This window comes from Anser brachyrhynchus (genome assembly GCF_964034855.1).
Source record: "Anser brachyrhynchus genome assembly, chromosome: 9".
NCBI lineage: Eukaryota > Metazoa > Chordata > Aves > Anseriformes > Anatidae > Anser > Anser brachyrhynchus.
Genome location: NC_137703.1, coordinates 21,541,812 through 21,557,831, shown reverse-complemented (window position 1 = coordinate 21,557,831; position 16,020 = coordinate 21,541,812). Strand labels below are relative to the sequence as shown.

At 44.3% G+C, this 16,020-nt stretch overlaps 1 protein-coding gene across 3 annotated transcripts in view; it reads left to right on the top strand.

The window, feature by feature from the left end:
* EPHA4 (EPH receptor A4) overlaps positions 1–16,020 on the top strand; it is a 99,211-nt gene that overhangs the window by 39,255 nt on the left and 43,936 nt on the right. For all 3 annotated transcript variants that reach the window (XM_080603722.1, XM_080603721.1, XM_080603723.1), the window contains exon 5: positions 12,677–13,015. In XM_080603722.1, the coding sequence (XP_080459848.1) occupies positions 12,677–13,015 (339 nt within the window). The remainder of the gene's footprint in view (positions 1–12,676; positions 13,016–16,020) is intronic.

Here is a 16,020-nt window from a genome sequence, read left to right as displayed (position 1 = left end):
CGTTGACTGGGGATGGAGGTCTAGCTGTGTTGTGAAACCTCGCTGAAGTGGGTAAGATCATGCTTTTTATAACACAATTTACACTGGAAGATGTAAAGCCTGACAATTTTGTTAGGGAAAATGTCTTTTTGCAACAATAAAACTGTTGTCAGAAGATACATCCTAAATAACATTATACCAGCAAAAGTTTCTCATAAAGCCCTGGTTGCAGTGAGTGATATCCTGACCAAACCGAAATCAAATTAGTAATCAGCTGGTTGGATTTAACCAGGCATGTGCAGGGACCAAAGTCTGAAGAGAGAGCAAAACGCTTCCAGATGGGGGAATTGTGAACAAATGATACGTATGTTTGCTTGCAGCATGTTCTCCTGCAAGCTTAGCCCTTTTTTGTCAAGTCTTGGGCCTGCTTCTGGCAGCCTTCCCCCCTCTGGTCTTCGGAGGTCAGTCAAAGTTGAAGTCCCCGATCTTGGTCTTTTACACTGCAAATATGAAGAGTGAAAAAGAGGGCAAGGGCCACGGTGCTGCTCTCAGTCTTCATCTCTGCAGCAGTCTACGAGGACTTGGCACGCAGAGGCAGGCCGACAGCACGATCCCACGGCCGTCTGGCCCTGGGAAACAGGCCTGTCTCTGGAGATCCCATTTCAGAGTTTTGAATTCGCCAGCAGCTTAAAAGCTGCTTTTTCTGTGATCCAAGGTGAAGGAAGATCCAGAAGTTATTTCTGAGCTGGCTCGTGGGGGCAGCTTTGCTCCCCCACCCGCTGCTTTGCTCACTGCTACCTTCTCTTTGAGGTTGCCTCAGAAGAGCTTGAACGTGGCTGTGGTGGTAGTACCTGCACGGGCACGACACAGCCTGTGTGGCGCAGGCCCAAGGCGCACAAGGACGGGGGGGGCCGCTGCTTGCCGTGCTCCCCGCACCAAGTGGCCATCTCCCAAGTTGAGGCAAGTGACAGAAACCGTTTAAAGGGCTCCTGCTGAAGGAATCACCTCCGGAAGAAACTCCCCGTTTGTCCGCCTTTCCTGACAAGCTGTGGAGACGGAAGGGAGCATAAACATCAAAGGTTCGTTCAGACGGATTCAGACTCTAATCAGTTCTTACCAGTTGGTTAAACCAGGTGACAAACCCAATTCCCTTGTGCTGACAGCCATAATAATCAGGCACCTTCTTTGTTCATTATGCTCTCTTTAACCCTGGTATTCTCATTCAGCCCAGCATTTAGTAATCACTCAGTGTGACGGCACACTAATGAAGAAATAAAACGCAGTACCTGAGATCCATTCTTCTAGCAAAAAGATAGACTCTGCTCCACTGGCCTGTAAAATCAGGTTTCTGTTCACTTGGAGAACTATTAGACCAGGTGAATATAAGTAACATCAGGTAATTTGGAGAGAACACCTGGAATAGACTGAGGATTGATACTTTCTTTATTATTTCTAAACAATTTTTGAGATGAAGAACTTCAGGCTTCTTAGGATGTGTTTGTGTAGAGCTTTGACCTTTGGCTATTGATTTCCTTTAGTAATAGACTGGCTGGCCTCGTCACTTATCTAGCCTTGTGGGTTGGGGGAGGAGGACTGTTAGGACTTTGCATTAGCCTGACTGTGCTAGTGGATGAAGGGGAATTGGAGAATTCCCTTTCCTTTCCCTTCTCACAACTCCCACGGCGAGTACTGAGCAATACCCGCTTCCTGATGCGCTGGTCAGAAGAGGTGCTCCAGCGTTTTCCTGCTCCTTAACACCACGATCTGACAGCTCTGTCCCTTGTTGAGTTGTAAAAACTGTACCTAACCTTCAGTTAAGCCAGGCATACAATCTCAACAAATAACTCGTGCTCCATTTTTAGCATTCTGCTCTATTTATCTCTGCAGAAGTGTGTGGTTATGTCTGCCTTAAATCTCCTACGAGAAAGGGCAGAACATGGCTGGATGTGAGCATAGGAGACAGTGGGCTGTGTTGAAAGGCCGGGCATAGAAACCCTGACATACACATTTACTGGTGCCTCTTTTCCCTCACTCTTGCCTCATGGGGATATTCATCATCGTGTCTGTCACCACTGAGGAGCAGAGCCGCCCTGGATCTGCCTCATTGACCTAAGTCGAGAATTTAGACTCTGAGTTTTGAGACACAGTGGGCTTGTCAGCTGTGTGCTTGGGCATGGAGGTGGTATGATTGACCCGTAGTACACTCGAGCACAAACTGTGGAAAACACAGACGTTTTTCCCTTCTGGAAGCACTGCAAAAGTTGCATTAAGGCAAATACTGAGACCTTCATTATGTTTCAGTGCTTGCTGAGGGGGTGGGCTTTTCATAGGGTTAGCAATCTAATGGGGAATAAATTGCCTTACCAGCACACACATCCCCAAGGCTGATGAACAATCAGTCTCAATCATGATCCTTGTTCCCAAGTTTCCTTCTCCGTAAGGATGCGGGTAGGAGACTCTCTGAATTGCAGCCTGGTGCAGGCAGGTGCAGTTCCTGCCCAAGCTAATGGGCGTTGGTCCCACGTCCCCACCATTAATGAGGTGGGTTCTCAGACTATTTCTTAACAAACAATGCTCACATTATGAGCAAGTACGGGATGGTTTTGTATTGTTTATATTGTCCGGTTGATTCCGATTATTAATGATTTTTAATTGGAAGCCCTTTACAAAAGAGAGATTACCAGCACAGGCTGTCCAGCTTGAAATTTGTCTCAGTAAATGACCCTGAAAAATTTAGTCCGTTGTGCCACCCAAACAGTGACTGGTTGATTGGTATTTTGGCGTGGCCTGAAATATTTCTGAAACGGTTGCATTTAAGACAGTTTATACGAGAGAAGCTTAGAGATAATGAGGGCAAATTCAGTGAGATGCAAGAGAAAAGTGCCTGCTTTAAAACGTCTTTCTCCAGTTTAGGTTATCAAGAAATCGAAGAGCCTGACTTGAAACAGCAAACGTCACTTAGTTGTCTTTACATTCGCCTCTTCTAATTGAATTTAGTGCACTGCTGTATTTCCTCCAGAAAGTATATTGTTTTTAAATTACCATTTCAGTGCTATTACTCAAGGCCCCTGCTTCTAATGCTTTCTGACAGTTATCAGCATAATGAACCATAATGAAATGATGAGCAATCTACAGTGGAAACTCGATGTGGATTCCACTAGAGCTGTGTGACTGTGTTGTTAAAATTTGAATGCACATTAAAATAACACTGTCCTTATTTGTTTCCAAGGTCAAGGTTTTAAAAGAGGTTTGAAAGGTCTAAACACTTCAATTTCGTAAATATTACACTCTAATATATGCCCTTAGCTCAATCTTGTGTTGCATTTAATGTATCTCAGAGATAAATATTTGACCTGCATTTCCAAAAAAGAGTGAATTTACCTACCTAATAACTGTGCTTGCAAATGAGTAATTACACGGGAGCTGATTATTTGAGCATATGTTTATTATAATTGCTTAGACTTCTAAATAAACAAGTGCGCTCTTTTTCCTTCAACTTAACTTGTGCCTCTTCTGAATTTCCAGACAGACGCTGATTATCAGTGCTCTGGCTTTTAGAAGAGTAAGGACGTAGGATACAGCACAAGGTCATATAATGGCTGGTATGTTGTAGGTAGCTTTGCACTGGCTTTGCCTTGCTTCCTTCGCAGGGCTTTGCACACTTGTTCTGGCCCTGGTTCTGTAGGAGCCCCCTCTCTATAACGTGAACTATCTGCCAGCACAGCCCCTGACCTTCAGAAGTGAAAAGTACTGCGTAATAATTCTTCTGCACCTTTCTGTATGTCCATGCCTCTAGTAAATGATTTTGTTCTTAAAACATCCTATAAGGCTGTTCATTGTGTAAACAGTATGTCAGAGTGCCTTGTAAGGTACAGTATGGCAGTTGCAACGTGAGAGAGAGCAGTGGGTGAGCGGTATGGAAAGAACAATTTTTCCAGGTAGGTTGGGAAAATAGATCCTCCATCGCTGCCGGACCGAGGGGAAGGGCTGGGATTGTGACTGATGGGGATCTCAGAGGAGAAGGCTCTGTCCTGTCGTCTGTGGAGACAGACTGAAGGAACTGAGAAAGCACTGAATAAGAAGGGGAGTGGTTATGGCTTTAAGAGAGGAGATGGGCGTAATTTGACAATGCGTGTTTATAATCAGTAGATTTAAAATCATCATTCCTTTAAATACAGCAACCGTTTATTAGCTGTCTTCTGATTTTCTCTGTTCAGAGCCTTAAATTAACTGAGACATTTACTCAATTAAGTGGGGGCTTTGATTTGGTTAGTCAGGCCCCAGTTCTGCAGAGTCATTGGAGTAAATTAGAGGACTAACAATAAGAAATCCAGCAGTTGGGCCAGTGACAGAATGACATGTTTCTCTGGTTGGATTTCTTTCCTGTCAAACTGTCAGATAACCTTCTGGTATTCACAGTGGAATTTTTCTTTTTATCTTGCAAGAATGAGTGGACACATGTGACGTTGTCTGCAGCACAGCATATTAGAGAAGATGTAATGTGTCTTAGCATATGTGGCAATGCAAAGTGTTCCTGTTTGGCAGTTTTGGGGAGAGAAACACAGAGCCCACAGAGCAGCACCTGCAAGCATCAGTTTTCCCATACCTCTGCCAGCAGTAACTGGACCTCTTTGCTTAACTCCCTTTGCCTGGAGAGAAGAGGAAATATCAATTGCATTGTTCTCCATGTAAAGGAAACAAAGCCTATTGTGAAGCTGGTAACCAGGGTTCTTTGGCAACTAAATAGGAAATCGTACATGCCAGTGAAATGGGCATTTTATCACTGGCACCGGCCCAAGATCCCTAGCTTGGCAGAACTCCCACTGAAGTCAAAGGAGTCTTGCCCAAGTAAATAAATTAAGAATTGTTTACCAAATCAGATGCCTTATTAAAACCCCATTGCAATGCTAACCATGCACAGAAAGGAGGGAGGGGGAAGCAGATGACTGATATTTCAAGTGGCTGCTGCGTCTTGCAGACTGTTGACTTTAGTCTCACCAGTTGTAAAAACACATGATCTATAATGATAAATGGTCAGGAGTAGCCAGCCAGACAAGAAGCGAGGGTTTCCCCAACTGTCAGCACTTGTGTAAACTGGCCCGCAGCAACAGGAGACCTGTCCACAACTGCTGAAAGAAGCAATTAGTGGCCACAAGATACACAACTGTCACAGGAGAGCGTGGGCTTTGCTTCTGAGCTCAAACTACACAGCCCAGGAGTTTGCTCTGCATTATAACTTGTCTTTCAGATGGGTAGAGATCAACAAGAAAGGTTTATCTGAAGGGCTTGACATCTCACATGCTGAAGCTTTATTGACAGCACCACAGTTGTCCATGTTTAATGAAGCTTTATGAAATGGAAAGAGGAGGCTGAGGTGCTTTTTCTTGAAGGCTGTGCCTGGCACCACTTTGCCAGACATTTCAGTAAGGCAACTTAAAGAGTTTAATTGATTATTTAATAATTACTTTCTTTGCATCCACTCCAAAAATAGTAAGCTCTTGGTTTCACACTCAGCCTTGCCTCCAGGGAGACAAATGTTCGGCTCATGATTGAGTTACAGTATTGATTAGAATTGTTAAAGGCTCGCTATGCAGTAACGGCATCGTGAGGTCCATGGAGAGAGCAGCAGTGTGGTCACACTGACAAGGCTGACAGGACAGCAGAAAGCCCTCGTGCAGCCCCATTGCCTCTTGGAACCCTAGCTAACCCCTTCAAAGGGACGTGATGTACTTCCCGTCACATTTCGTTGCTCTCTGTAGATATGCTCCACAGATCTTTGGAGTTGTTCGTTGTATGGATCCTTTCTGCTGCACACCTCTGTATTTGTTCTCTTTATTCTTGCTGTGTTGTACACAGAAGCTGGCTTTCAGATCTTGTATAGCAGAAGATGTGCTGAACTTCTCACTGTTTCTGATACTGCATTTCCAGTTAGGTTTTCCTGCTATTAGGTAGTTGGAAGCTTACTTCCAGGTGCCTGCTGTTCCTGTAACTTATCAAAGACTTAACTTTTGACTGCATGTCTGTAGTATAACCAAAGCCAAAGTTGCTGATTCAAATCAGTCCAGTTCATACTAGGCTGCTTTTACAGTACAGTGAGTCATAGTAGTCTTCCCTGTTGTACGAATCTTGTTTATTATATAGCAAATTAGCTCAAGATTTCTGAATACCCTGAGTTCCCTTTGAAATTATTGCAGATGAAGAGGGTCAGCTTCTCTCTGGTGCAGGCTCGTAAAGAGGATCCTTTTGTTAGTCCTGGTCTGAGGCCCATTGTAGCTTACTTGTCCGTCTGATTGATTAACAAACATATAATTGGCACTCTGCTGCACTTAACAGTACATTTATAGAGTTTTCTCTGTTTGAGGGTGACGTTAAAAAGCTTCCAACTACAGCAGGCTATCATATTATTTTAGTGTTAGAGTAATTTTTAATCCTTATCAAGCTAAGGTCTGCTTTTTCTGCCTCAAAAAAGAGCTGATATTTTCCTCAAGGAGAGTGCGGGAATGGTTAAAGAAGATTAAAGTCTTTTCTACATGCTTGAGGTTTTCTGATGTCTGGTGGGAATTGCCAATGAAGCTTCCTTCCGATTTCACACTGTCAGGCAAACGCAGGCTGAATGCAGGGTGACAACCCACTTGAAAATAATTATCCATTGCCCTGGCTGCAGAGGCATCCGTTACCTGATAGAGAAATGTGCTTTTACACACATGCACATACAGACTAAATTATTTTTTAAATCATTTTCTCCTTCCAGGTCTGAAAAACCTCATCCTGCTTGTTACTCAGCTGCGTACATAGGTTTTGAAAGCATCTTTCTTTTTTTAAAAGAGCCTGCACTTTAAATGCACTGATCTGGTGACTGACAGGATGCTCATAACGAAGTCTTGGCTTCTTGAGGGTATATATTTGAAATATCTCCATTAGCACTTCCGTGGAGAGTGTGGGTTTCAGCTTGCGTTTTTAATAGATGTCCTCCCACAGATACATCTTTCAAGGTAATAAATATTAACCGTAACATAGGTTAATAGTAAACAGATGTGGTTACAGTCCAAATACTGATAAAATCTACGTAGTCCTTAATGGGTAATGTTGCTGCCAAAGTAATCCACTACCACCATCAGTGGTTGAGGACGCAGTCAGCACAAAGAAAGGAGCTCCTGGTGCGGAGCCCTCTGCCAGGGGATGGGCTGGGACAGCTGTGGGTGGCTGGAGGGAGCCTTACTTCAGTGCCATCACAGTGGGTTTCTCAAAGTCCTGAATTCACTTTAAGTCAGTAGTGTCAGAACCTTCTGCTGAAGTGCTTTCTGGTTTGTTTTGTGACGTTTCTGTTTTTCAACCTGAGAAAATAGCTTGTAATGGTTACTCAGGTCCATTAAAATTGGCCAGGCCAAAGCCTTGCAGCTTTGTTGTCTTCAATGCTTTGTCCATGGGACCTCTGGGAAAAGAAAAAAAAAATTTTTTTAGTCACATATAGCTTTGGTGAACAAAAGTTGTTCTTTCACCATTGTTCCTCATTGTTCACCATTGCACCTAACAGGGGATGAAATCTGCTCTGGCTGCTCTAAAGGCCTGCCCAAAATATGGGGCTGCTGGTTGTCAGCGTTGGGGGTTCTGACTTCTGACAGCCTGGGGCAGCACAGGACCCAGCTGCAAGTTCTTCTTCGTGTCTTGTTGTTTTGTGGGACAGCAAAGTCACTTGGGAGGCGTTTTGCCTGGAATCATTTATTTCTCGTCTCCTTTCACTGTCCTTTAATCCACGCCTTCTAACCATACACTGTTGCTGAACTAAATTAACTGGTTTAGTGAAGACAGTATTCTCTATGTCAAACAAGTCTGTCTGGTCTGGATGTAGAAAACTGTAATTGAATTTACTGCATACACCCACAGAGGCTTTCAGAGAAGCACTGTGCTGGGCAGATCAGTAATAATAAAAATAAAAAAGCAAGATGTAAAACCAGTGATATTAAAACCTTGGTTACAGCCATTTAAATGCAGTTGCACAGCACATTTACAGTTCTGCCCTCAGATCCTAGGGCAGTTCTTTCCACAGGTATTTGTCAGTTGCGCAGGTTCGCAGCTGCAGGAAGGGCAGGTTGTGCCTGGCTGGCTGGCTGGGGGCCCTCCAGCTCCAGCACCCCCCTCCCCACAGGTCTGTGGTACACCCAGTCTGCTCAGGAGGAAGCTTTCTCCTTCGGGCTCAGTGCTCAGCAAGGTTTACTGAGTGCTGGGGCACCCGTGGCTGCTCCGTCCCGGGGCGCGCTGAGGGTCCTGTTGGCACCTTCCCTTTGGCACGCTTGGAGGTCTGGGCGAGATGGATCCCCGAGGGCAGGAGGAGCTTTCACTCGGTTGCTGCTAATCTTGTTTGTGCTGTTTGCCTTTTGAAATTGTTCGCTGAGTTGAGGATGGGCTTTCTTCTTCCTGCCACCTCCACTGGGTTGAACCTCCTGTGGCTGTACTGTTGTTTGGTGGCAGGAAGAAAGGGGCTTTGGGGTGACTTCCTCGGCAGGCTGCTGTCTGAACAACGGGCACACTTTGAGCCTGCAACCTCTAGCGGTCCTGCAACGTGTAGGGCAGCTGTCTTAAAGGCTAAACATTATTCTCGTGCAAACAAACAGCTTAATGAAATGTCCTCACGTCTGCACCCTGCTTCACTTGACAGCTGTGTCCGCGCTGCAAAGGGGCTCCTTCAGTCCTGCAGAGCGTGCCTGGGGCTTCTCTGGGGAAGCAGTCGGTCCCTGGCACAGGGCAGGGGGCTCCTTAAATTTGCTCAGGGGGACCTTTAATCCACAGAGATGGCTCAGGTAAGGTAGCACAGGGTGGGAAGGAGGGAGCTGGTCAGGTGATGATTCGTGTCTTTGTCATGGATTTCAACAGCCTCTTATCAGCCTTGCAGCGGCTTTCACGAGGCCTCTGACTGGGAGTGGGACCTCAGTACGTTGTAGGAATGGAGGGAGAGAAATAGTGGTGGATAGAAAAGTTAAAATGCAGGTAAGACTGTGAAAACATATCCTTAGTGCAAGTCAGTGCTCATGCTGTTAACTCCTTAAAGACTCTAGTTTTCCTGAATATTCATTTGACATGGGGTACGTGTCCTTAAGACAGACAGATCAGTCTATCTGTGGATGAAAGAGAGATAAAAAGATATAAAGCCTGTAGCCTATTGCAGCAAGGGAAAGCCATACACAATCTGCATTGCCCAATGCATTTAAGTAAATCTAATAGGAGGGTTGAGGAAGATAGCAAGATTAGCTTGACAAAGATTATTTGTTGCTAAACAGACTCTGGTGTTTCCCTGCGCACAGACACACACAGCGAAGTTGCTCCACCCAAGGCCTTTCCATTTGCTTCATGGCTCAGTTGATTTCGATGGGTTTATTGTGAAGCACGATTTATGGAGCCCAAAGAAGGAATAAAATTAAAAACTTCCGTTCCCCCGTGTCTGCTCATGGTGCTGCTGAATAGGTGGGTGAGGGATACTGCTCTCAGGTCCCGTGGTCAAACCGGGTCCTCTTTGGGGTCCCCCCAGTGCCAGAATGGGGCAGCTCCGCAGGTCCCTGTCTCGGTGCCCCCGTGCTGGCGTTTCCAGCCTCCCACGGCCATGAAAGGGTTTTCCTCTCCTCCAGCAGCAGTGGCTCTGTTGTCAGAAACAAAGCAAATCCTGATCACCATTGAAGGAGCAGATACGCCCTGTGTTTCAACATCTGAAACCAGGCCCATCAATCTGAAACTATTCCCCACTCCCGGTGCCAACAGCTCCGTTAACAACTATGCTCCAGAAAGAAAGGAAATTGCTTTTCCCCTCACTGCAATGTCAGCCCACCATTTGGAAACTCCCCCGCATCTTCCTTTTCATGCTGGAGGTGGTGCGCTCATCTCTGTGACCTGCAAGCATCTGCTTCCCTGGTTTTCCGCTTCGTTGCGTCTCTGTTTAGACACTGCTCTGCCCTGTCCCACATACTAATTACTGACTTTTTGCTTCTGAGGAGCTTGATTCATTCTGGCACATTTTCCCACGTGAAACTGGACCTAGAGCCTTGGAAAATATCTTAATGGACGTCAGAGCAAGTCTGAGATTAACCCCAAATCGGCTGCTGTCTGTGAGCTAACGGGCACATCTTCTGGCCTCCGAGCAGGGCCGCCCTGGCAGGGGGCTTTGGCCCCACAGTGTCCCAGCCCTGGGCAGTGTGATGCGGCCAGGTAGCACTCCGTAAGAAAAAGCTGCTTGCTTTTTCCTCTCAGGGTCTCGCTGTGCACTAGCTGACCCTCGGGTAAAAGGGTTTTGTCCCTAGGAGTCCCGTGTGCTGCCAGTGTATAAACCAAAATCCAGGCTTGCAGCCCGCCCCGTGGTGCGGCAGGCAGGAGGAGTCGCTGTCGCAGGGCCTGGCCTGTGCTCTGTCTTCTTGTGGCACTAATTCTGCCTGCCAGCTCTGCTTAGCCCAGAGACTGTGCTTCAAAGATTTGGCAGGAAGGGAGGATTTCCCTCCTCTCAGAATGAATATAATAATTTTGGATTTGTGAAGTTGAGCACAGAGACACAGTCCTTGCTCAGCCACTTTTGCAGCAGAAGCCTTTCATCTAGGTGCTGAAGATAAGTAGGTACATTTGACCTCTGTGTCATTTAAGACTTTTTCCCTTACCTAGCTGCTTCTTAAAAAATCCAAATACTCTTTGTCCTGTTGAACATCTGTTACGACCTGGCAGCTTCAAGCACAGACCCCAGGACATGATGCAGCCCTCAAAACCTCCACCTCTGCAGCGTGCTCAGATCTCAGCCTTCCTTGTCGAGGCCCTGATGAATCCAGGCAGCCAAAATTCATCTTCACCACAGTCACCTTTAGACGGCTTAACCTCTTTGCTGCTATACTTGAGTCACTTTATGGTTTCAGCAGAATTTCACCACAATTTATTCAGTTCCCAGCTTAGCCTGATGGGTGCTTTTGTACCTTTGGCATACGAGAGATCAAGATTAATTTATTTATACGCTTAATGAAGCTATTGGTGCTGGCTGAATTGTTTTTCAATTTCACAACATTTAACGAATAACAAGAATGAAAAACCTGGAATGAAACTCGTAAGAACTTTATCTTTCCTTCCTTTCTGCCTGCAGATCTAGTTGAATGTTTTTGAATTCCAACCATCAAATATATTTTGGGAAATTTAAGAAGCTTTCATAAGCTCTCCTGTGTCTTGAATAAAAATTGAATTTGTGACTTCCTACAAAATCATTTCCAGTATTTTGCCAGTAATAACATCTGTATTTAAAGCTCTAGCCATGCGTGATTACTAAGGACTGCCATTTTCACTGCATTCTGGTTTGGATCATTACATTTTGCATGCTTCATTCTCACTCTGCTTCATTTCTGTTCGGGACAGGACACAAGGTAAAATATTGTACCTCAGTATTGTGCGTGTAGTCAGAGAGCCATTGTGCTCAGCCCCAGAAGTGGCTGCGTTTTGATGATCAGTGAAGCTTTCTGTGTTGTATAAAATGCTTCATCTGTTTCATGGGGTTGCTATGAATCATTCCTGTTAAATTTAAGGATAGAAAAAGTGTGTCTCACCTCAACTGTATTGAAATTAGATTAAGGATCACAGGATTAGCTCTTCTGCATTTTTGATGTGCATATTGGTTTGGTGCCTGCGGGGACTGGAGCATGTAAATACGGTTTCTGCCTGTGCTTTGGCTGCGGAGCGGGCAGGGCAGTGCTGGAGGCAGTGTGCCTGGCTGGGCAGGGCCGACCGTGAACGTGACAGCAGGTTCCTGACGGGCAGCGAGGGGCTGCCGCCCTTGCCCTGCGCCCAGCGTAGCCCTGTCTGGTGTGGAGGGAGCCTTGCTGGATTCCTGCCTTTGCCTCTCTCCCCCGATCCCCCAGTCCCCATGCTGGGGCCAACTGGCAGCTACTGGGCAGCATGCTGGCGAGGCACAGGCCTCAGTCTCCTGTCTCTGTGGTGCCAGAGCTGATCTCTCTAAGCCTGTATCTCTGATGCAGCCTTATTTCTGAGCCTTCTATATAGTTTCCTGTTCATTCTCGTTTTCTTATTTCAGCTCTTCTTTCACTGTGTTTTCTCCTCCATTCTTTAATGTTCTCCAGCACTGCACTGTTGCAGCCTCCTCCCTCCTTCAGGGCTGTAGCTCTCTTTCTGCCCAAGCCTTCCTCCTGCATCCCACAGCTTGTATCTTCTCAGAGCGCCATGTCCAGCTCTTTGCTTGATTGGCTTCAGTATTTGCTGAAGGTGATCTGACATCAATTTGTGTGGAAAATACTACACTTCTATTGTTAAGAAAAGAAAAAATATTGGGAGATCAAGACTTTCAGTGGGTATATGCCTGTATGTAATGGAGGACCCTGAAAATTTCAAATAAAGCAGGAGTTTTGTGCATTTAATGCTTTGCTTGTGAGATCATGAAAAATGAATGTAAAGTAGACCAAACATGTTTTTAAGATTTCATAAGGAGTATAAATAGTGCAAGTGAAGAATACAGTTTTTGTTTGATTGCAGTACTGGGCTTTCAGGTTAATTTAGAGCTGGAAAATACTGTTACTTCATGAAGAGATTAGAGTTTGACTCACTAGTTAATTTTTCATCTTCATGAAGAGCACAGAAGTAAAATTCTGCGTAGTCTCTGCTGTCATTGACTTCATTGGGATTGTACACACAGTCTTTCCAGGTACTAATAATGTGGACGTTTTATTTCTAGGCCCTCCGTCTGCTCCCCAGAACCTGATTTCCAACGTCAATGAGACATCGGTGAACTTGGAGTGGAGCCCCCCGCAGAACAAAGGTGGTCGGGAAGATATTTCCTACAACGTGGTATGCAAGAGGTGTGGTGCGGGTGACCTCAGCCGTTGCCGGTCGTGTGGCAGTGGTGTGCACTTCAGCCCCCAGCAGAACGGCTTGAAAACCACCAAGGTCTCCATTACTGACCTCCTGGCGCACACAAACTATACCTTTGAAGTCTGGGCAGTGAATGGAGTCTCCAAGCACAATCCCAGCCAGGACCAAGCTGTGTCAGTCACTGTGACAACTAACCAAGCGGGTAGGAACCTACATACAAATTTTATTCCTGTCTCTTTTGCCTGTTTTTAGGAAAGCTGTGGTTTCCATTAAATTTAGCACGAGCAAATGAACACAAGGATGCATAACTGGGTCAAACCCTTATTTTCTGGGTTATTTATATGGATAGTTTAAATTCTGTAAAGCTAGAAAAATCGAGGAGGGTTTGACTAGCGTAGCTGGTTGCAGAGCTGCGCTGCACCACACTGCGAGGACACTGGGAGGCATTCTGCAGAAGCAGAACAGCACAGCTGCCGTGGGCGACATGGAGGGGACAGAGCCAGAGCCACTCAGCAGCTCTGCCCTTTGTCAGGGAGACGCTGCACGTGGACGTAGACGTGCCCTTGGAGTTTGCAGAGGGACAAATACGCGGCTGGGGAGCGCAGCATTGTGCTTCTGCCTGCTCCCAAACAGCACTGTGTACGATTCAGAAAGAAGAATGAGTCGGTTCTCGCTTGCCTGCATGCTAGCGCTCTTCTCCCTGCAAAGTCAATTAGATCCTGTCCTGTTGTTAAATAAATACCTCCTTAACCTGCTGCTAACAACATTTCAATTGATCAGACCTGGCATTACTTGAGAAATCCCATATGAGCTTTCATCTTCATGCTGCCTGATTTTTACATTTCGCTCATCTGGGAGAGTGAAACACTATTTCTGTCTATACCTGATTATTTCAGATACCCTAAATGCTTCCAGTTTTTTCAGTTCCCCGTGTTTGACCTAGCAAAGGCTGCAGCAGAATGGGTTTTAGTTCTGATGATCACATCTTTTTTTTTTTATTTATTTAATTACATGAAAACTTTTATTGTTTGCAGATAGCTAGGATTTCAAGCACAGGGTTCCAGTTCAATTTTTAATTTAATGCACAAAATTATGTACATTTGAATATGACACTCTTCTGTATGCAAATTAGATATCCAGACTGTCAGACTGGCTACAAGACTGTCAAACCTGTTATCTAATCACTTGCAGCACTGATTGCCTTCAAGTCCCATAAACATTGCAGGCATTCAGCACCTTAAAGCGTAGCTTGTGGGGTTATCTTTTATCTGTGGAGTTCTGGTGTATGGGACAATATGAATATTGTATGTTCTGAGAGTACTGGACTACATAAATACTGTGAGTTCTGTTTGCTAGTAGAAGCATGTGAAAAATAGGTATGCATAATCAAAACTTGCAAATCCTAGCTCTAGTCCACTGCACTTCAATATTAACCGTGAGAGGTGTGTTTAATTTTGCAGTCACAGTTAAAAGTAAAATTGTCAAGTCCACATTGAAGCTCCTTTGAAAATCTGGTCCTTTTTTTGTTTGTTTTTGTTCTTTACGCATACAGATGACAGTACAGTGATACAGTATCCCTTTTAAATTATAATTCAAAAATCCAAACTATTGTTTTGCCCGGTGAAAAGATGATTAATAGAGAACAGAAACTATTACAGAGATGTAGGAGAAAGCTCTGGGAGAATGCTGTCATATGCTATATGAAAAGAGAAAGTTGAGAACAGCAGCAGGGACAGTGTTTTTGTACTACGAACGCCTAGCAAAGAGAGTATTTCTGACTGATTTTGGCATGTGTAAGGATTAGTGGATGCATATATGCATGAATAAGTGAGTGGGATCCATCTACCGTGTGAAAATTCTACCATCTTACGCTTTAATATGCAAACCAAAATCTGATTGAATATGCAAATAAGAATTGATTTTGTTTATTATCCATGAGTAGCAGTTCTTCACATCAGGAAATTTGTATTTTTGCCAGCATTTCCAATTATGAGACATGCCCAGTCTATCAAATGCTTCAGAGGGCTGGAGAGAACTGTACCGGTACACATGAAAATTAACTCCAAGGTGCTAGTGTTCTCCTGTTCTTCATACATCTTTGTGTATTCTGCTGCATAGAAGATCTAAATAGAAATGTGTGATCTAAACGTATAGATCTCAACTAAGATAAATAGTCCTTACATATGCAAATAATCCTATTGATTTCAGTGAAACTACTTGGCTTGAGTATAGGTTTATAAAGTTGGACCCTTGGGTTTTACAAGTACTGATCTGTTTAATCATTGTAAATGTGTGTCTGGGGTGCAGTAAAATTCCAGTGCCACTCATTTTCTTTCACTATATTTCATTATAAAGAAATCATGTCATGATACAGCACTGCCATAGGTATGATTTCGATCTTGCACCTTTCTCATTCTAATGTAAAGCTACCTTGGTTTCATTGCAGCAATTTTTAATTTAAGAAAGATTAGAGGCAAACTCCTCCTTTAATAAAATTCTTTCTCTCTTTTGCTAATAAAAACAAGGCTACCAACACTGAAAATCTATAAACTGCTCTACTGTTTTCGCTCTCTATGGTTGTGCTTTAAACATTTGATAGAAATGAAATGTTGTTAGCATGGTTCTTTAGTGATGTGAGCAGTGTTTTTGGGTCATATCCCGGGGAATTGCTTGCAAGAGGTGCATTCTAGAGATAAAATCAATGGGGATGATTGGGACTAAAAAATGCTTCATCTTACATACAGTCTCAAGCTGACCTCCCAGATATGCAACCATGTAATCTGAAGAAAATATATGGAAATTTTAGAACACAGTTTTTAATGTTGGAATCAGAAATCCTATTATTTGTATGTTTGCTTGCATTGGTGCCAGCCCCTAAAGAAGGCATGCGTTTGGAGGCAGACAGAAAACAATGAGAAATCAGGTACTGGTGTATTCAGCATGAAATTGAAGAAATGTGTTGCAATGACATAAAAGGTGCAGTTGAAAGGCACAGGTGTTTTTTTGTTTGCTTTTGCCACTTTACTCCTGGAGATAGTGAAATGAGGCTGTTTGCTTTCCACCTTTGTTTAGAAACTCTTTTCAGTTTCCAATTCTGTAGAAAAATGTTTAAATGAAAATAAGCTTTTGCCATTCAAAGTGGGATCAAAAAGCATTTGAAAAAGTATTTTTCCTGCTTCCTTTGAAAAGGTCCTGGTTTTTATAGTG